This window comes from Mustela lutreola, chromosome 2 (assembly GCF_030435805.1).
Source record: "Mustela lutreola isolate mMusLut2 chromosome 2, mMusLut2.pri, whole genome shotgun sequence".
NCBI classification, from domain to species: Eukaryota; Metazoa; Chordata; class Mammalia; order Carnivora; family Mustelidae; genus Mustela; species Mustela lutreola.
This window is the reverse complement of record NC_081291.1, coordinates 214,850,597-214,871,781: the sequence shown is the minus strand read 5'-3', so window position 1 is coordinate 214,871,781 and position 21,185 is coordinate 214,850,597. Positions and strand designations below refer to the sequence as shown.

Below are 21,185 nucleotides of genomic sequence, written 5' to 3'. Positions count from 1 at the left end.
CTCAGTGTCCTGTCTGTGCCTACTGAACTTATTCCTCCTCAGGGAGGGTTACAGGGGGAGAGGGGCTCAGCAGACCCCAGTGGTTGATTACTATATATGCCACGTAATTCGCCTCTACAGAGGTTAGTGATACCCCCATGATCTCCTTCAGGATGGAATAGCCAGGCCAGCTTAGACTCTTGGGGAGGGTTTCTTTAAAGGATGAAGTCAGGCACAATCTTCCTAAGAGTTATTTCAACATAAGAAGATTGATCAAACTGTATCCTGGATTTTTACAAAGGCAGCTTAAATGGGGGTTTTTCTGGTTTTTTTTTTTTTTAAGATTTTTTCATTTATTTGAGAGCATAAGCAGGGGGAGGGGCAGAGGGAGAGAGAGAAGCAGACTCAAAGCTGTGTGGGGAGCTAGAGGCAGGGCTCTATCCCAGAACCCTAAGGTCATGACCTGAGCCAAATGTAGAGGCTTAGCCCACTGAGTAACCCAAGTGCCCCTTAAATGGCCTTTTAAAGAACTGTCTTAAAAGCCTTACTCTGAAAATACCTGCATCTCTGCCTACTTTACAATCATCTCTAACCCTGTCTGCTGAAGCCACTCGTGACCAAACCTTTGGGCCTCCGTCAGTCACAAGTTCGTTCTGCAGAAGTCTGTAAGCGCGTCAAGGTTATGATTCTCAGCCTTGCTGTCTGCCTCCCTGATATGATCCAATCATGTCCTATGACATGAGCAGTTTCTAAAGAAACCAACTGTGGTTTGTAAACGTTTGAGCAGAATCTGTGTCATCCCTATCTTAAGGTCTCCACCATTCGTTGGCGTTACCATATAATTTCAGGGGTGGAAGAGAACATTCGGCAAATATCCAGGGAGTCACTTACGAAAATGTGTTGTGCCAGCGAAGGGGCCAGAAAAAAATAAAGAATTGCCATGTAAGGAGCGACAGATATGCTGAGTGTATTATTTGGAGTGGATTATGAGACAGAGAACATTGTGAGCCCCAGGGCTGGGTGGGGGAGCAGCCTCACGCCCCTGGCCCTCCAGGTCTGGCTCGCAGCAAGGGACTCCTCTATTTTTGCTGATTACTAAATTAAGCCTGAGGCCAAGAGCTCGAATGCCTTAGGCGTCAGGAGCGATGGGGACAATTATATCTGGCGAGCGCAGCATGTAGCCTCCCAGGTGAGCCATAGCCCTGTGGGCTTCTGGTCCCCAAAGGGCCACTAGTCCCTTCTTTACCCCCTCCAAAGAAGCCAGATTTTCTATTTCTCTGTGAAACCTCCCATTTTTTCAATACCGTCAGCAACTTTCTTAAATGTTGGGGAGCTGCCAATTGACAACCAGTAAACTGAGCTGACAGTTTCAGACCCAAGAGGACAGACAGCCCTTCCATCCCAGACGCCGAGGCACAGAGGTGTGTGGCCAAGTTCTCATTGACAGGAACCCCCAGATCTCCCCAACGAACGAAGTGGGCTCGGTTGTTCTCTTTTCTGAAGACAAGTGTTAATATCCAAGGTTGTTTGTTTTGTGTGCATAGTTTATTTTTTAAGTATATTTGAAGTCATGTGTCATCCTCATGAAGACAGAATATACTTCCTCATGCAGCTTATTATCAGACTTGCAAATAATCAGCGAAGAAGACCGCATAAGTATAAAAGGACAGCATATGCTCTGGCCCCACTGGCCATCTCTCAGCTACAGACTGGGAACCAGGGCTTGGGGGCGGGTGGGGATGCAAAGAGCAGGAAAACACGCAGGGACCACTTTTCTCTGCTCCCGCATTTGGCAGAAAACAGTTTCCAAGCTGACTCCGAGTTGGTTTTTTTTAAGATTTTATTTATTTATTTGACAGAGAGAGATCACAAGTAGGCAGAGAGGCAGGCAGAGAGAGAGAGAGGAGGAAGCAGGCTCCCCGCTGAGCAGAGAGCTTGATGTGGGACTCGATCCCAGGACCCTGAGATCATGACCTGAGCCGAAGGCAGCTGCTTAACCCACTGAGCCACCCAGGCGCCCCGACTCCGAGTTTTTAAAGGGGGTGTTCATACAAACTGCATAGGAAAGTTCTCAAAAACTGTGTTTTCTATTTGGTTTTATAGACTCAGGGATTGCGATTTTGCTCCCTGGTGTCCCCCTTACATAGCCAGACACTCCCCCCTCCCACGCCAGCTCTGCCCCCCAGATCCATGGGCTGCCGCAGGGCCCCAGCCCTGGGCCAGGTTCCCCAGGAGAACCTACTAGAAAGACACCTGGCCTCTGCCTTCAGGCAGCACACATCCTGGCTGGGGCTCAGCTGCCTCAACTCTTCCCAGATGAGCCTGGAATCGGGCACCAAAAGGATCAGGGCTCTCCCATCCGTGTTCCCGTTCCCACGAGAAAGAAGAGCTCCTGCTTTGGAGGGAAAGGGATTTACTCAGTGGGAATGAGCGAGTGCAGGTGGCCGGCTGGAATGAGAGAGAACCAGGTCCCGGCGAGTGAGGAGCCCAGGGTCTGACTGTGGCTAAGCAGCTCCCAGGACATTTCCCGTCAGGGTATTTGTCAAGGCAGGATCGCGCCCCTATGGAGGAAGGCACCGAGGTCGAAGTTAAACTCAGTCATTAAACCAAGGTGGGTCTAGAAAGGAACAGACTAAAGAGAGCAAACAAGGTATAATGAGTCAGGGTGGCTTTGGGCCCAGTCATCTCTAAATAAACATTACCCCCCCTTAATCCCCATCTGCCGGTCCGCAGGTCGTTCATGAAGAATAGTTCTGATTTGCCTATGGCTGTTTCTCCATCTTAATCCCTGGAAGCAGTGTGTTTCCAAGAAGTTGTAGAGGAGTGGTTAACCTGTATGTACTAAGGAAAGAGTGAGGTAATAAGGAAACAGAAGTTAATAGGATTTTGAGCGCCCCTGGAATTTAACAACCAAGATGAAATCTTGTATGAACTCTAACCTTTTTTTTTTTTTAAGGGAGAAATTTAAACATGCTCTTCCTCCATAGTTTTCCCTAATCAATGGATTCTTTCATTTTATTTCTTCTTTCTTCTTTCTTTTTCTTTTTTTGATGATTGCAATTTTTTTTTCAATCATTACCATATTTAACAGAGCATGGGTGCCCTTCTGCTAACATAACACGGTTAGCAGCTTCACCACTGTTTTTTGTTTTTCTTTAAGATTTTATTTAGGAGAGAGAGTGCGCGTGCGTGGGTGCATGCGTGCACACTCACACACACACACACACACACACACACACAAGTGGGGGGAGGAGTAGAGGGAGAAGCAGGCTCCCCACTGAGCAGGGAGCCAGATACCAGGACCCTGAGATCAGGACCTGAGCCAAAGGCAGCCACTTACCTGACCAAGCCACCCAGGGGTCCCTAGCAGCTTCACCATTGTATTGACCCTTTTTGTCACTAATATCAAAAAGCTACCATATTATTAATTTAAGTCCTTGAAAGTTCTGTATTATCCCAGAAATACAAATTGTATGTATGCTGTCTTGTATGAATCTGTGCAAAGTACCAGATCCTTCAGGCTCTTCTGCTTTTCAGATCATTTGAAATGTGCCAGGCTGAAGTTTACCATCAGTGACATTTCTTCGTTGTAATCCTACAGATCCAGAAGAAGATTAATGATTATTAAACATAAAGGTGATCTTCATTTAAGATGGTTTTCTTATTTCAGATTTGGAATTCTTATTTTAGGCATCAGCCCCATTCCTGGGAGAATCACCACTTGCCTGTTTGTTCCGGGGGTTCTGGTTAGAACCTTGAAGCCCATCAGCAAAGAGCTTACCTGCTTTGTTTTACATTTTCTCAGAAACGGAGGTCCCTGGAACCCAGCAGATTTTTACCAGTAATAAAGCAATGCTAAAAGCACCCAAATCTGACCACTCAGAGCCCAGTTTCCTGATTACTCCTAAAAGAGAACAAGAATGGAAATTCCTTTGGAGATCAAAAATGAGAACATTTTCCTGCTCTCTTTCTTAACTTGATAGTTAGGACAAAACTCAAAGTAAATTGGGAATTAAATCACACTTTCTGCCTTGACAAATGGTCTCCATGCGTTTTGGGTTTTGGTCATGAATCTCATTGGTAAAAGACTTTTGAGTACATCTGCCAGTACATCTGTAAATTCTACACAACTTCATCTCTACGTTGGGCACTTTCTAAAACATACCCTAAAAGTAAGCATTTAAAAAGGACATTAAAAAGCATTGAAAGAGGTGAAAATATATTAAGTTGTATATGTTCTTCCCACAGGCAGAGGGTTGTCAAGACGGCTGCCGTGGCCATAGGAGGCTTCTGATGGTGTCCCGTGGGTGGCGCCTCATTCTGGAGTGAACGGCTCCGTTCCCCATAGCCGTGGTCCTTCTAAACCTCAGCACCATTAGAGGTGAAATAGGAAATAGAAACGTGGCAAACACGCAACCACGGCTGTATTTTCAGGCAGTGTGCTAGGCATTGTGCCGACTTCACATTGTTTGATCCCACCGCAACTCTGAATTTAATACTAACCCGGTTTACATGCTGAGGACAAGGACGCTCCCCTGCGCTCATAACCTCCTTTAGACTGGGAAGTGGTGAGAAGGAGCCAGAATGAGCCCCTGTGTTTTTCTGTTGCCCAGTAACATAGGTTGGAAGAATAAAGGTCCATATTATAGAAAGAAGGGCTGCAAATATAAAGTCACAATAAAACAATTCCATTATCGGGACGCCTGGGTGGCTCAGTGGGTTAAGCCGCTGCCTTCGGCTCAGGTCATGATCTCAGGGTCCTGGGATCGAGCCCCGCATCGGGCTCTGCTCAGCAGGGGGCCTGCTTCCCTTCCTCTCTCTCTGCCTGCCTCTCTGCCTGCCTACTTGTGATTTCTCTCTGTCAAATAAATAAAATCTTTAAAAAAAAAAAAAAAACAATTCCATTATCTCAGGAGCTAAAAACTCAACTAAACCACAAGTTCCATTTAGCATTCAAGATAAATGCTCTTTAAAATGACATCTTTGGGAGTGCCTGGGTGGTTCAGTGGGTTAAAGCCTCTGCCTTCAGCTCAGGTCATGATCCCGGGGTCCTGGGATCGAGCCCCACATTCAGCTCTCCTCGCAGTGGGGAGCCTGCTTCCCTACCCCCCACCCCCCGCCTGCCTCTCTGCCTACTTGTGATCTCTGTCTGTCAAATAAATAAACAAATAAAATCTTTAAAAAAAAAAAATGACACCTTTTATCCAAATCAGGTGAGTCCTTCCCGCCCACCCCTCCCCCTTCCCTCAATCTCTCGAACACCGAACATCGCTTCATTCTTCGCCCTCCTTTGGTTTGCTCATCAAAGCCCAAACTCCGTTTCCCTCTCTGGACATCTTGTAGCAAGTTTCCCCTGTGGCACATTCTCGGCATAGTTATACAACCCCTTGGGGTTTATAGGGTCGGGCTGAGGTCATCCTAACTTTGCCTGAGGAATGCTGTAATGGGAATGGTGGAATTCAACATAAACCTGGATTTTTCCTCACTGAAAATAGAAAACTTCTTGGTGAAAATATATGTTCTAAACTGCATGGACCCAGAGGAAGCAAAGGCAAGTTACAGAGATGCATTTAGGATTTTTACGATATAAATGGAAGAAATGCAAAACATCTAAAGCTTTTAGTTGACTAAAGCATTTCATTTCTTCTTTAACTTCTGGTGTCAGTGTTACTATTTCAAGTGCAAGTTTTAGTGTGCTTTTCAAGAGCTCTAATAAGCCATTAGGCACTGCTGTCTTCGAGTCAGTTATGCCTGACTAGCAAACAAGAATCAAGAATGTACTTGTCCCCCAAATGACAAGGGATATACATGTAGGAAAGCTGACTCTCTAAATACTTGTTTTGGAACAATTTTTATCCTCCATGGGGAAAATCACTATGTACAACGTAATTCTTTTGCACAGGATGTTCAGAAATCCAAGTTCACATATAATAGACATGCGTGTTAGGTCTATAAAGGAGAGCTGTCAGATTAGCAGAGGAAGGGAAACGGAGATGAGTTTGCCGCAGTATTACCTCTCGGTACAGGGGCGGGTGTCTGTCCCCTTGGCCAGCCAAGGCTGGAGCACCACTCATGCAGTAGCCAAGGAAGCCTGGGCTGGGGTTCCCTGGGTGCCCCTCCTGGTCCAAGGCCCCGGTCACTCTGTGACCCAGTGAGTTTTGCCGGAGAGCATTCTTTTCAGCCTCCTTACAGCTGGCCACCGTTTTGAGCTCCTCTTCTTCATGTAAAGTGGGAGAACTCAGGTTCACAATTGAATTCAAATGAGCATGAAATCAGTTGAAAGGCAGGTACAGAATTATACGTTTTTATTAGGCGTTATGGGCCACCTGGTGAGAGAGTGATCTTTTGTCCTCTATTTCTACGAGCAAAGACAGATGAACAATCTTCGGATACCTCACTATTTCTTCATTGTTGTTTTCATCTGTATAATGAAACAAAAACTACAAATTTGGGTGAGCAGCAGTACTCTTGTCTCAGATGAACAAAAATGTTTCAGATCTGTCCAACAACTGATCAGGAACTTCATGCCATGATTTAAAAAAAAAAGTGACGCCTGGGTGGCTCAGTCGTTTAAGCATTGGCCTTTTGTTCAGGTCATGATCCCAGGGTCCTAGGATAGAGTCCCACGTTAGGCTCCCTGCTTAGTGGGGAGCCTGCGTCTCCCTCTCCCTCTGCAGCTCCCCCTGCTTATGCTCTCTCTCTCTCTCTGTCAAATACTTAAATAAAATATTTTAAAAAATAAAAAAAAAAAAAGAAGAAGACTGTGAAATTAGCCTCTTCTTCCTCCTCCAATAGCCTTTTAACTCCATTTGCTAAGGTGGACTCCAGGAGGAAAAGAAAAGGGGTTGGAGTTGGTGGGAGTGGGTCACCTCAGAGGTGTCCCCAGCCTCTCTGGAGAAGGGGGGACAGTTCTGTCTCTCCACCCTCCCGCTCCCCTTCTTTCTTCCACCAACACCTCCCCTCTCCACACTGCGGCCACCAGAGCTTGTATGTGTCATGGACCCAAACACATGCTCCCATCACCAAGCACTGGCTCACATGACCATTTCCTCTTCATGTTAAACCCGTACTATTCAGTGTTCCAAACTTTTTTAGATGCATTTAGATCTTTTTGGGTTGGGGGTGATGGGTAATTTGGCAAAGCATACACCATACCTGGGTTCTTACAAAACCCGACAATTGGCAGGAGGGCAGCGTGCATTCAAATGAAGCAACACTCGTTCATCCGAGAAGGCTTTGCTTTTCCTTTCTGGGGAGGGATAAATGCTCTGGTTTGTTTTGTCCTCCACGGCATATATTCCTTTTATTATTGGCTGGCTTGAACGATTCTTTGAAGTTAATTTTTACATGTGAATGGCAGGGTTCTGTTTCACTTTTGGAAGCTTCTGGAGGAGGTGTCTCCATGTGCCTCTAGACTAAAGAATACTTTTTTTATAAGTTCCTGGAGTGCTTTTAGGGGATAATGAAATTGGAGAGATTGAGAAGGACCTGGGACCCAAGCTGCCATAGGGATCGACACTGGTAAAGTGCTTAGAACTTAAGAGCCGCAGCCTTTGGAAAGAACTAGCGTTCTGCCATCCTAGTAGCTTCTCCACACCAGACGTCGTACCTGGAAAAGGGGCCATCCGGATGGACTTCTCAGTGTAGCATAGACTCTTTCCCTTTCCCCCTCGTTTCCTATTAAAACAACAACAGCAACAAAACTTTGTCAACATGTTTCAAAGCAAGGCAACCGCATCAGTGTTTCTTTTCTCAACTTCAGAGCCTAGATTCTCCAAAATGTTTTTATATCTTTTTCTGAGCCCAATAGCTGTTAGGAAATGATCAAAGGGTTGCATATTCCTAGCTCCCAAATTACAAATAATAAAGTTTTCCAATGAAAAATCCCGGGATTGCTTGAGGATCTCTTCCCACGTTCCCACGGTGGAATACAAGCGGGAATTGGGACATTCATCCAATAAAGTTCAATTAGGGGGAAAAAAAGCCATATTACAAAATGAATCCCACTTTTTTCTTTAAAAACAGAGTTCATTGACCAAGAAAGATTTCAAAATGTTTTCTCTAATACCCCAACACGAAACTTTGAGGTTTTCAGGGAATTACAGGGATCAAACGACCAGTCCAGGCTTGGGTTTCCAGGTTTCCCAAAGACTCGAAACTCCCCTAGAGGCTAATTACTGTTTACTGCTGAGACCTTCCTCATTTTTCTTCGGTAACATTTTCCATCTTGAGAAGGGTCGTCCCATTCAGCCGAGGAGCATGGTGTCTGAGTGGCTGAATGGAATTACTACCAGTGGAAAGTATGCTGCAAGAGCGGTTGATAAAACAGCTGCAAGGCAAACCTTGGCTGTTTTTTCCATCCTCCCCAAGCAAAGTTAATTAGCATAGGGAAAATGACTAAGGTGTTGACGTCACCTCTTTCCAGTAGAAACTTACACTCTGTCTCCGTCTGCCTGAAAGCATGCAGGACTTGACTCAGGAATTTGCTGTCCAAACAGGATGCCAGGGAAGCTGTGCTTTTTTTTCCCCAGGGGGCTGGACTTCGGTGTTTTATAAGGGCTGGCCGGAGACAGGACCTACAGCCTCTTGCAAAGGAACCTCGCTTGGGGCTTGCCTGTCTGAGCTGCTAGTCCTCTCACTGTAAGAAAGCAAGATGCACTTTAGAAACTTTAACTACAGTTTTAGCTCCCTGATTGCCTGTGTGGCAAACAGTGATATCTTCAGCGAAAGTGAAACCAGGGTAAGGCTTCTAATATGATGTGATTTTTGAGAGTTTTCAAAGCATTGTGTTAATTGGGACTAGTGAATGAGATATTTGCAGGGGTGTTACATGGCTGTCTTGTGGGTTTGCGGGTTGGGGAATAAATCCAAAATACTTGGAGCTTTATCAATCAAAAGCTGTTGCCTGAGAAAATACCCGCAAAGAGCTTTCTAAAGCTCTCAACATTTGCAAACATCTAGGTCCCTTGACTAACTGGTAATGCAACTGGTTTTAACAGGGTGTTTTTTATTCTGTGTAGGTCGTAAGTAAATTTTTAGAGGGAAGCTTTTTCTGACAATGAATGGAGCGTTTCGCTTTGACATCTAGCGATCAGAACAATTTAATTTTATCTTGGGAAATAAATATTGTAAAGATGTGTATATGTTTGTGGTAATTACTAGGTCCTGTCCCCAAGTTTTCGGATTTCTTTAGTTAGGGAAAATGAGGCCATAGCAAGTAATAAAACTGGATAAATAACTTAAGTGGGGGTAAGTGTACCTCCCGGGAAGCAGCTCCCATTGATGGTACTTAGTGTAATTAGTAATTTTAATTCCGATGCTTTTCTTCTTCATTTGATTAGGATGTCAGATTTCCATCAGTAGTTCCCCAGCTGTGTAATTGATCTTGAACAGTACTGTATATAAATGAATTCTGTGTGTTCTGTTTGGGGATGATGTTTGTGTGATATGCTTTATGCCCAATGCCTTATCGGAGCCTGTGAAGGTTTTGTGTTGTTGTCATTGTTGTTGTTATTTAATCAAATTTAACTCCCCAATTACGTGCGATGCGTGTGAGCCAGGACTGGGCTTTTTGAATTAGATCAGAGCACATTCTACCTATGAAAAGTACTACAGAAATCTCTGTATTTCGTATTAGCCTTATGTGAGTCGAAATCCGTATTTTAATTAATTAGAGAGAGATGCCGTCCAACAACTGCAAAAACCAGGTACCAGTTATTAGCACAAATTATTTTGTAGGGGAATGGTATCACAGAAATGTGGATTTAACAGATGTTGTGCCTTGTCTTGTGTTCTGGTCCTAAGCTCTGCCTCGTATTCTAAAAATAGTCCTCAAAGTCCCCTCCCCCTCAATTCTGAATCAGAACCTCAGAACTAAGCACTAAGTCATTGGTCACAATGCCTATTGATGAGGTCATGCAAAATTCCAAATTGATGCCCACGCGCCGTGCCAGCAACTTGCCGGTCCTCCTGCTCCAGAGAGGTGGAGAAAAAGTCCCATGCAGCCCGATGAAATCCCCACGAAGCATCTGCTATGCGCTGCTCTCATTCTTTGCCCCTGCAACCCCCTCAGAACTGTTCCTAAACTAAAGAAAAGTCACGGAATTCCAGGAGGGGAAGTGTGGGAGCTTTCCCATCCCCCCAACAGCCTGCCTGTGGAGCAGCCTGCCCCTGGACACCCGTTGCCTCCCCTCTCTCTTGCACTCAGTAGTCTCGAAGGTTCTCCCCCTCTTCCACACCATCCTCTCGCCACCTGCTTTCTGTAGGTTCCCAAGGTCCTCAGTGGGCCCCCCCCCACACCTCCTCTTCTGCATGGATCCCCTTTATAGAAAGCACACTGCCCCCCACTGGACCCTCAGCCAGCCCCTTCTGCCTTTCACAGAGTTCCCACAACCCATCCCCAGTGCTCAGTCGCATGACCACTCAAAGCCCATACAATCTTTCTGGAAGTGTGTTTCGACTATCTGTCAACTCTCTCTCTGGTTGGAGCCCGAGGACCTCCTGAGGAGCTTGAGGACCTGCTGTGGCCTCCCATCTCCCCCACAGGCTCCGGCTGACACCCCCCAGCCCAGCAGGGGTCTCTCCAAAAAGCTTTTCCCAGAAGGTAGATGAGCTCCCTCCTGAATGGAAAGCCTAATACACCCTTGAACTTGGACACTTCCATTCTCAGAGCTCCTGCTGTCTTATAATTTTCACTGGTCTTTATAACACTAGAGCTAGAACTGTACCCATATTAAAGTCAGCGGGCAGGGGCGCCTGGGAGGCCCGGTGGGTTAACAGCCTCTGCCTTCGGCTCGGGTCATGATCTCAGGGTCCTGGGATCGAGCCCCGCATCGGGCTCTCTGCTCAGCGGGGAGCCTGCTTCCTCCTCTCTCTCTCTCTGCCTGCCTCTCTGCCTACTTGGGATCTCTGTGTGTCAAATAAATAAATAAAATCTTAAAAAAAAAAAAAAAAGTCGGCGGGCAGACATGGGACCATCGGCCTTAATTTTTAAGCCAGTATTCTTCTAGAGAGTGAAAAGGTAACAGAGCAAGTGGGAAGGCGACAGGGGATTCCTCCTTAGACCTCTTCCTTACGGTAAGAAGTGCAAGGTTCCTTATCAACGGCATTGTTTTCCTGTGCGATAAAAACGGTTTTTTTTTTTTTTTCTCAAATGAGCTCCAGTGCTCTTAAACCCTAAGAAATACCCAACACCCAAAACCGAGCAGTGGGATCGGGGTTCTCGGGACTGAGGAAGGTGGCTGGACATTAGGGACCTTCAGGCCAAGAGGGGGGTGACAGACTGCCAAGCCGGCCCTCCTTGCGACGTCCTCCTGTTCTACTTATAAAGACTATTTCTGTGACTCTGGGAGGTGTCGAGTGTTGGCACTTGTTCCACGATTCAGCGAACTTAATAGATCCTACGTTCTTACTTTGTCCTAAAATCGCCTCAGAATTCGAAGGGCAGAGAGAACACATCTTCTTAAGAGGGGAGAGGCCCCTGTCTCCTCTAAGAAAGAGGCGGGGTGTTCTCGCCATGATTCCAGTCCACTCCCTCAAGAAGAAATGGAACGGAGTCGTCAAGACTCCTGCGCAGGTGTGTTCTGACGCCTTTTATCTTTGTTGTTACTTTTCAGGCCAAATTCGAATCCCTCTTTAGGACGTATGACAAGGATATCACCTTCCAGTATTTTAAGAGCTTCAAACGAGTCCGAATAAACTTCAGCAACCCCTTATCGGCTGCAGACGCCAGGCTCCAGCTGCATAAGACTGAATTTCTCGGAAAGGAAATGAAATTATATTTTGCCCAGGTGAGTTAAATCCGTGGATGCGCGTGCTTCCCTCTCTCCCCCTCTTTAAAAGCAGCTCATACCCTGAGCGTGCTCTACCTTGGTGTTTTAATGTCTATACGTCTGCACCGCAGGATGGAAATTACAAAGTATACCCTCTGTCATACCTTCCTGCATGCATCATTATTCATGATCATTTTACTGCCCCATGAAAATGTGTTTAAAAAGATCATTATATGGAATATCACTCAGCCATCAGGGTGAATATTACTCATTCTTCGGGAAGGAGAATGGAACTGGAGGGTATTATGCTGAGCGAAATCAGTGAATCGGAAAAAGACAATTACATGGTTTCACTCCTTTGTGGAATAAAATAGCGCAGAGGATCCTAGGGGAAGGGAGGGAAAACAGATGGGAAGTCGGCAGAGAGGGAGACAAACCCTGTGAGACTCTGAACTCTAGGAAACAGACTGAGGGTTGCTGGATAGGGGAGGGGGGCACTGGGGGATGGGCAGTACGGAGGGCGCGTGATGGGATGAGCTCTGGGTGTTCTGTGCAACTGATGAATCACTGACCTCTACCTCTGCAACTAATGATAAACTCATGATTGGCTAATTGGACTTAAATTGAAAAGAAAGACCATTAATACCGGCACATAATAGTGTGCCATATAGATATTTCAAATATGTTTAACCAGCTTTTACTCTCAGACGTTTGTCTTGTTTTCCAGTTTTTCACTATCATAGATGATGATGCCATGAACATTCTTGCATGTTTATTTTGTCATTTGAATGACAAAAGCAGTACAAGTTAACTGAAACAATCCAAGTTACAACACCCAAGTCCCTAAAGTTAAATAGATAACATTTCTCCACTCTCCTTCCAGAGCCGTCCCCCAGTGTAACCACCTTTGACAATCTAGCGTGAATCCTTACACACTCTCTCCTTCACGTATACAGACACAAACACAGAGTGGTTCATTTTCTTGCACAAAACGATGGAGTTACCATTATCGGCTTCTCTTTTACTCAGCGAGATATGATGGACGCCCTTCCCAGTCAATTATATACTGTATGTGCCGATTTAAAACTCTACGAATTCATTTGGAGAAAGGCAAAGTTCATACTCTAAATTTTCAGTATCTTGCCTATCTTAAGAAAACATCAGTGTGTATTTGAAAGCACGTGATCTCAGAAGTGGCCCCTGACCTTGGTTTGAGGGACACTGGGAGTACGGCTCCTGCTCCAGGGTTAGGGCTAATGACGTGCTCCAGACGGAGAACAGACCTGAGTGGGTCCCCACTCCGTGCATTTTCTCAGCAGCACCGAGCTCCACGCGATGGAGAGCCAGCAGTCTGCCAATGCAGGACTGGCTTGAAAGAAGAAAAAAATGACTTAGCCAGATTTGCTTAGTTAGCAAACACTAAGCAATCCTCCTGGTAGCAGGAGTCCCGCTTCCAGGACACTCACGAAGGGCTGTGCATGGGTTTGCTTTTTCCCTGGCTCACCATCCTTCCAGCTTCCCCCTGCTCCTAACCTTCAGTGACCGGGGACCCATTTTCAAGGCAGCTCACAAAGTGCTACGTGATGATGTAACAGGGATCCAACAGATTAGCAGTGGAAGGGAAGGAGCTTTGTCGATGCTGTTTTCTGGTTAAAGCTGGCCCCTGCTGAGGCTCTGAGCTCCCCAGGTCCATACAGGGGAAGCAGACCTCCTAGAGAGGCTTCCTGACCTGGGGAGAAAGAGGGGGTTGCTGGTCCCTCAAGGGTAAATTAGAGCTGGGATACCCTGCCCCCTGGTGGCCACCTTTGGGAGGTACGGGTTTTGACCTTGAGTCCTTAGTTGGGAGCACACTCCTTTCTGCATTTGATCCAGGTTCTGGATCATGACTTAATCCTTCCACAACTTTCTTCTGATTACGAAAGTAAATGCACGCTCATTGTGAAAATTAAAACACAAAGAAAATCCAGACTGATCAGACTTCAATGTAACACCTTTCCGGACGGCCCTCTAACCACTGATAGGACTTCTGTGCCCAAACTAGTGTCGTGGGTTATTGGTTCATAGTATTATTTTTTCAAAACCCCCTGGATGGTGGATCTTTTTTCTCTTCCTCGTGCATCTGATTTGGAAGCCCAGAGGAAGGGAATTGTGGGGTGCCACTGGGTGGGCGGGAATCCTGGGTCCCCGTCCCTGGTTTGGCCCCTGAGAAACTATGACGGTAGAGCTGTTGTTTCGCCTTTTTGAGCTTCTGTTAGATGTCTGTGATATGAGGAGCCGGAAGACATGGATTCTGAGATCCCTCTGGCCTCAGTGACAGAGCTTTATTTTCTCCATTTCTACTAAAACAGTATCAATTTTCCATTGGTCTGGGTCAGTGGTCCTGAGCCTGTGGGTTTCGGTCCTGGGAGGGGTCAGCATAGCCCGATCACGTTCTCCAAATAGACCGTATCATGAGCCGACCTTCAACGGCAGGCATTCTGCTGCCCAGTCATGGACTCATCCTTGGTCCCCTGTCCCCAACTAGCTGTCACTGAGTGCTGCAGCATCACGGGGCTGTTCTCCTCCAGAAACACCCACCTGTGTGTTCTCTCTCTCCTCAGACTTTGCACATAGGAAGTTCCCACCTGGCCCCCCCAAATCCGGACAAGCAGTTCCTGATCTCTCCTCCTGCCTCGCCGCCGGTTGGTTGGAAACAAGTAGAAGATGCTACTCCCGTCATAAATTACGATCTGTTATATGCTATCTCCAAGCTGGGGCCAGGTAAGCAGTGCTCTGGGGTGGGGGCAGGGAAAGAGATGGGGAGAAGTTGTCCTTGAGGGCCAAGACCAGGACACGCACCTGCTGTCAGGGAACAGCCAGAGCCTTGTGGCCCCTCTCAACTGTCCGATGGATGCGAGCGGGTTTGGGAACTGCGCCTCTTTGCGTTCATCTGTGCCCATGACTCAAGTTGTTGGGAACATGCGTGCCTGCCTCAGGCCTTAGACAGTCATGGGGACCAAGGACCATGATCCCTTGCAGCTGGCATCACGCCAATCTTTCCTGTCACCCACTGAGCACAGCCTGTGTGGGCAGCCTCAGACCCGGGCCCAAGGCCTGTCCCTCCAGGATAACCGACTAGACTTGGAAAGGGAAAACAAACCATCCCACACTTCAGAAACTTTATTTTTTAGTCAGGGTGGTTTCATCCATTGATCTGATGCTCACCTGCCCTTTTGAATGTTCTGGAGAACCATAGAGTGTAGTGAAGTGTAGTGAAGAAAGAGCCCCCGTCCTGCAGGCCCCCACTTGGCCCTACAGGGGGCTCACACCTGTTCGAATGCAGAGAAAAAGAGGTTCCAGTCCTTTGAGGCAACAAAGATGTGAGTAGTCAGGCAGATAAAAGATACCCTGGCCATGCAATCGGTATTACCCAATGGAGTTAGGAGCAGTAGATGAGATCGATGTGGAAAGCACCGCAGAGGTGCCTGGCCCACAGGCAATGCCCAATTCATGATTTCTGGAAACAACAGAATGTTGGTGGTTCCTGTCTTACCGGCTAGGGTTTGGATGAGGGGCATGAAGTGGTTTGAGCCCACCCTCCTGCCCTGTCCGTAGAGCAAACGTAATAAATGCTGAGACCATTGGCTCCTTATTTCTCCTTGACCAGAAGTCTGATGACGTTCCTTTGGATGGAGGGATTTATTTCTTGGACCATCAGCAGTTTCGTGTTGAAAAGATTACATTTCTGAACCCACCGCTCCAGCGGAAACTCCCTCTGAGGGAGAGAGCAAGAATCCCGTTACCTACTGGTAATGGTGGTGTGAAGGTCAAGATGGCCGCTCTGAGGAAGCAGGCGCTCCTCCCGCAGCTCCCGGCTGTCTGAGGGAGCCCCCGGAGTCCGAGGGAATGCTAGGGAAGAAATGGGGCCTCCATCTGGAGGAGGTGATGAATGGCTCCAGAGGCAAGAAGTGCAGCTGACGACAATTCTTCCCACTCCAGAACCTACCACGCCTTTATGGAAGGCTGATTGGAAAAGCCTTTTCAGAAACTAGACAGAATAAAACCCGTTCATCCTTCGTTTACTTAACACTGAGCTGGAACAACATTTCATGTTCGGTTGTGCTTTGCAGCCAACAAGACTGCGAAGATTTTGCAAATACGGTCCTACCCCGAAGCTTGCTGGATGGTGGCCAATTAGGGGGTAGATAAGGATCCTGACGAACGAGGTCTTGTGACCTCCACCTTCATTCCTTCCCTGGAAGAGCTGAGACTCGCTCACTTTTCCAACGCAATTGTGCTGATGTTCCAGATAGAGAAACAACAACTCCCTTTTTTTTTTTTTTTTAAGATTTTATTTGTTTATTTGACAGACAGAGATCCCAAGTAGGCAAAGAGGCAGCAGAGAGAGAGAGAGAGAGAGAGAGAGAGAGAGAGAGAAGCAGTTTCCCTGCTAAGCAGAGAGCCCGATGTGGGGACTCGATCCCAGGACCCTGAGATCATGACCTGAGCCGAAGGCAGAGGCCTTAACCCACTAAGCCACCCAGGTGCCCAACATTTTATGAGGAAAAGTGTCTTCTAGGTTCGGAGGAGTCCGCAAAGTAGTGTGAGGCAGGAAGGTCTGGAATCTGGGTGGAGAAAAAACCTACCCCTGTATCCCTTGGAGGTGGGGGGGGTGAAGGGAGCTGAAGCAAACCCACCCCCCACCTGTTGAAATCCTAGCATTCTACTGCACCCAGCTTTCCACCAGTAGTGATCCGTGCTCTGTTTGTAAACATTAGGAAAACCAGGTGACACTTACTGGGCCTGTGACCTGGACATCAGGACCCCTAAGAACTTGGCTTGCACTTAGGTAATTGGCTCAGTGAGGTCAGGGCTGTTATTCTCCCATTTTACAGAGGAGGAGCTAGAGGTTCACAGGGATGCGAAGGAATGCAACCATGGGCTCTGGGGACTGAGTGGCAGGGCTCCGAGCCCACGTCTGGCCACCACCTCCCTCAGCCCTGAAGAGGCAACCAGGGCAGCCCCATAGATTTTTTTCTCAGTTACTTCTAGAAGATTCCTGCATCCCACCCTTGCTGCACCAGAGGGGCCTTAACTGGACTGAACCTGGTCAGACACAGGCTGACCTGGAAATGCAGGACGCTCCTGGCTCCCGGGGTTGCAAGTTGTCCTGTGAAAAGGGATGCTGTGGTCAGACATGTTTTGGGAGCACCTGGTTCAAACCAGCCATAATTACGTCCTCGCACAGCCCCCCCCCCCACTTGTGTCTCCTGTCCCTGGGGTGTGCTGCCTCCGTGGGAGCCCTGACAGGCTCACGATGTCCCTTCCTAATGTGTTTTCTTCATGCACTGTCTTCTCCGAAATGCACACTCCTCGCACACACTGGAAAATTTAGGAGGCCTGGTGAACATGTTAAGTGAAATTAAAAATGCACTCCTTGGGGCATCTGGGTGGCTTGATCGGTGAGGCATCTGACTTTTGACTTTGGCCCAGGTCACGATCTCAGAGATTGAGCCCTGGGTTGATCTCCAGGCGGGGCATAAAGCCTGACTGGGATTTTTTTCTCTGCCTCTCCCTTTGCCCCTCCCCCTCCATTTAAATAAATAAAATAAAATAAAATAAACTCTTTCCATACACCTTGATTCAGTGCTTGAAAGCAGCATAATAGGGACACCTGGGTGGCTCAGTTGGTTAAGCAGCTGCCTTCGGCTCAGGTCATGATCCCAGGATCCTGGGATGGAGTCCCACATCGGGCTCCTTGCTCGGCAGGGAGCCTGCTTCTCCCTCTGCCTCTGCCTGCCTCTGTGTCTGCCTGTGCTCGCTCGCTCTCTCTCTCCCTCTGTCTCTGGCAAATAAATAAATAAAATCTTTAAAAAAAAAAAAGAAAGCAGCATAATATATGAAGATGATTATATATATATATATATAAACTTACTATATTTATATACAAAATTTTATATTACATTATTTAATATTATATATCTAGATATAATTTTTTTTCTGCTCGAGCCACGAGGGAATGCCAGTCCGGAGCACGGCTGCCCAGGCCCCTCCAGCCCCACCGAACGTCCGGAGAAGCCTGGCGCCGCAGACCCCTCCGTGCTCTTCCACGAGCTCTTGCTCGTTGGCCCTCCCGGTCCTTGCCCGAGTGACCCTGCATCTTCTCTTCCCTCCCTAGGGGAGAAGTATGAACTGCACGCGGCGACCGACACCACCCCGAGCGTGGTGGTCCACGTCTGCGAGAGCGACCAGGAGAACGACAGCGGCGACGAGATGGAACGAACGAAGAGACCCAAACCAAAAATCATCCAGACGCGAAGGCCGGAGTACGCGCCTCTGCATTTGAGCTGAACTGGCGAGCCAGGGGGCAGAAGGATTCCGAGTCCCACTGGCGGGGAGGAACCTTGTACTGTGCAGGTGGCGGCTCACGACCTGGGCGGAGGCGGGGCGCGGGTCGGGCGGGGCAGGACCTCCAGTTCCCGGTGCTCGGAGGAGCATCCGGGCTCCGCCCCCTGGTTCTGATGCTGCTCCCCCGGGCCGGCGTCCCGGCTTCCAGGGACGCCCCGGGCCCATCACTGAGCTCAAGGTCATCGCCCAAGGACATTGGGGCCCATCTCGATGAAAACTGATTAACGATAGTGTGTCGTACTCGTTCTCTCTGGTAGGTTCTGTGTTTGTCGAGGGCAGCCTCATCCCCGGGTGCGGGGGGAGAGCCTTGTCTTTCTGGCCAGCCTGCGGGGAGGCTCTCTCTACTGCTCTGCTCTACTACCCCCGAAGCCTCGTAGGGTCTGGTGCAGAAGCGTCGTGAAAACGAGAACAAGGCAATGTGGGATTTGTAGTGTTTCATTTTTCTCCCCCCTCCTGTTCTAATGTTTGTGCATGTATATTACCGATTTTCAGAACTAACCCTTGTTCGTGTATAGAGTTATGCCATTGTTGTTTTGCCTCTTCTGGAGGACGGGAGAGCGTTTGGAAAACCGGTCACCTTTCCAGATTCATGACTCTCTTTGCAACAGCACCCGCACGGGGCGTCCTGTCTGGATACATCAGCCCCGGTCCTTTCCCACGCCACATCTACCTGTGCTTTGGCAAAAAAAGTCAATCTGAAATTCCTATGTCAGGTTTCACTCTATAAAAAATTCAGAGAATAGCAGTTTCACTGCCAACTTTTAGTGGGTGAGAAATTTTAGTTTTGGTCATTTGGGTCAGACATTGGTTCCATTTCTTTCTTTTACATGGCGATTTACACACATGAATCATAGCCCCCCCCCCAAAAAAGACACCTTTTGGTGTTGAGATAGTTGACTTTTTTTTTACCCCACTAAAACATCAAGATAAACTTGTAAATAAAGCTGATAGCATATATTCATACCTATTGTACACGTGGGTGAAAAATACGGCTGTGGAAGAATAGTGTCAGATATTACCCTACTCGTGACTTGTATGTTGTAGAAAATGCTGTTAAATGTTGGAAAGGACTTGAATTCAAAGCATGCAAAGTGGCTCGTACATGTGTGGTCAAATGGAAGAGACGCAGTGCCTTTCCCCATTAATTCCTGATGGAATCGTTATACTTGGTTAGTCCGTAATTTTTTTTTTTTTCTAGTTGTAATGTGTACGTCTGGTAAAGAGGTATTCTATTTTGGCCTTACAATACCATAGCAAAATTGGTCGTTTTGAAATACCTAATGCCAAGTAACAGTGCATGCTTTGGAAATTCGGAAGGTGGTTTCCTTTACGAAGCAAATACATTTGATTGTTCCAGAAACTGACTGAATGTTCTCAAACCCCTGTTTACAGTACTTGCTGAAGGGGGAGGCAGGCGAGGGAGAGACCATCGCATAGCTGTTCAAATGTTCCTGGTTAAGTGCTTTTAAACTGGAGAGGCTAACCTCAAAATATTTTTTTTAACTGCAGTCTATAATAAATCAACACAATATACTCTTTATGGAGAGGTTCATCTTTGTGCCTTTTTATTTCTGATGATCAGTCTGTGATCTCTTTGAATCTTGCAGGCTCCAACGGACACGTTGTTTCTGTTTAGAAACTCCTAATTCTTTGCTGCAGTTCACCGAGGGGTGACCGCACCATCCAGACACCACTCAGCAAAGGGGAGAACAGATAAAACTGAAATCGGTGTCGGAGGGTTTGCTTTGCGTAGGGAGATGATACTCTGGGGAAGACCGTACTCACCGGCCAAACCAGCAGCTCCATGAAACAAGGGCGTCTCGACTTGTTAATTTGAAGAGTTGTCTTTCCTGTTAGAAAAGATGTCTGTGCAACATACTGAATCACAAAGGCCAGTTATGTTCGGAAAGTCTGTCTCTGAGCCTTCTGTGGGACTCTCAAGCAGCCTTTTCCCTGGAGTCCTTAGGACACGTGGTAGGGAGCTTCCTGCCTCGGCCAGCCCCGCCGAAGCTGAAACAAACCAGGGTTTCTTGGCTGAACTCAGGCAAATGACATTAATCTCGATCAAGATTAACATGAGGCATTTTTCTGTGAAAATTCACATGCTCTTTTTTTTTTTCCTCTTATGAAGAGCCTCATTCTGTCACGTCCAGAAGAATTTCCATATCTTAAGCCCATGTACGTTTGAGGTTTAAACATGTTGGGGGGAAAAAAAAAATGTTGGAAAATCCACTTTTCAAGCCGGTGGGCAAATCTGATCATTGAGCAGATTCACTAATAGAGCACCTCGCGAGGGGGATCTGTTCACTAATAGATCACCTAGCGATGACAAGTGTCATTTATCATCACGTGAGTAGCGAGGGGCCCACCGGTGAGCACAGTTTGGTTACACAACATGCCAGCCCAGGATCCTTTCTCAGCAATAAGCCTGGGGGAAAAAAATCAAAATGTGGGGTCAGCTCACTCAGATTTCCAGCTGGTGCCCTTGCACCCCTGGGAAAATAGAAGCAGATTCAGGAGGTCCCAAGGCCTGGGAAGATGACAAAGCCCAGAGTAGAAATCACAAGTCGCTGAACATCTTCACTCGAGCACGATGGCTGATGAGTGGTCCTGTGGCAGCCTCCGCTGAAGCCCGTCTTGCAAGCACTTGCTGCTTACGAGGCTGGTGGATACCAAGGGCCCCAAATCACGAGCGCGCTCAGGACTCATGTATCTGTTGGTCCAGTCCCTCTCATCCAAGGGCTCTCTAAAATGCAAAGCAACAGACACGGAACAGGCGGCACCAGGCAGAACACATCTCTTGGCCATTGATTGAATGCGCTCCTTATAATAGACTTTGATAGAATACATTTCTGATCTGGTGGCGACCAGCATAGAGCCAGCCAAACAATGAAACTAGGCCCCCTTGATATGGATACAAAACCCAAGCGAAGGGTCGTAATCAATGGAGAAGTATTACCAGTTCATGCAGCTATTAATATTTGGGTTAAAGAGATTGATTTGCAGTCAGCAAGCATTTAGGATTTTATACTTCCAGAATGCAGCGTG

General features: G+C 47.3%; 1 protein-coding gene across 2 annotated transcripts in view; it reads left to right on the top strand.

Moving 5' to 3' along the window:
• The window catches only part of RCAN1 (regulator of calcineurin 1), a 94,034-nt gene extending 74,353 nt beyond the window's left edge, over window positions 1-19,681 (top strand). The window contains exons 1-4 of one of the 2 annotated variants that reach the window (XM_059164667.1): window positions 8,534-8,719; window positions 11,595-11,768; window positions 14,351-14,510; window positions 17,908-19,681. In XM_059164667.1, the coding sequence (XP_059020650.1) occupies window positions 8,633-8,719; window positions 11,595-11,768; window positions 14,351-14,510; window positions 17,908-18,080 (594 nt within the window). In that variant the 5' untranslated portion in view covers window positions 8,534-8,632 and the 3' untranslated portion in view covers window positions 18,081-19,681. Of the gene's footprint in view, window positions 1-8,533; window positions 8,720-11,594; window positions 11,769-14,350; window positions 14,511-17,907 lie in introns of those variants that run through there. The other variant, XM_059164666.1, reaches the window with a different exon arrangement.
• The last annotated feature ends 1,504 nt before the right edge of the window (window positions 19,682-21,185 follow it).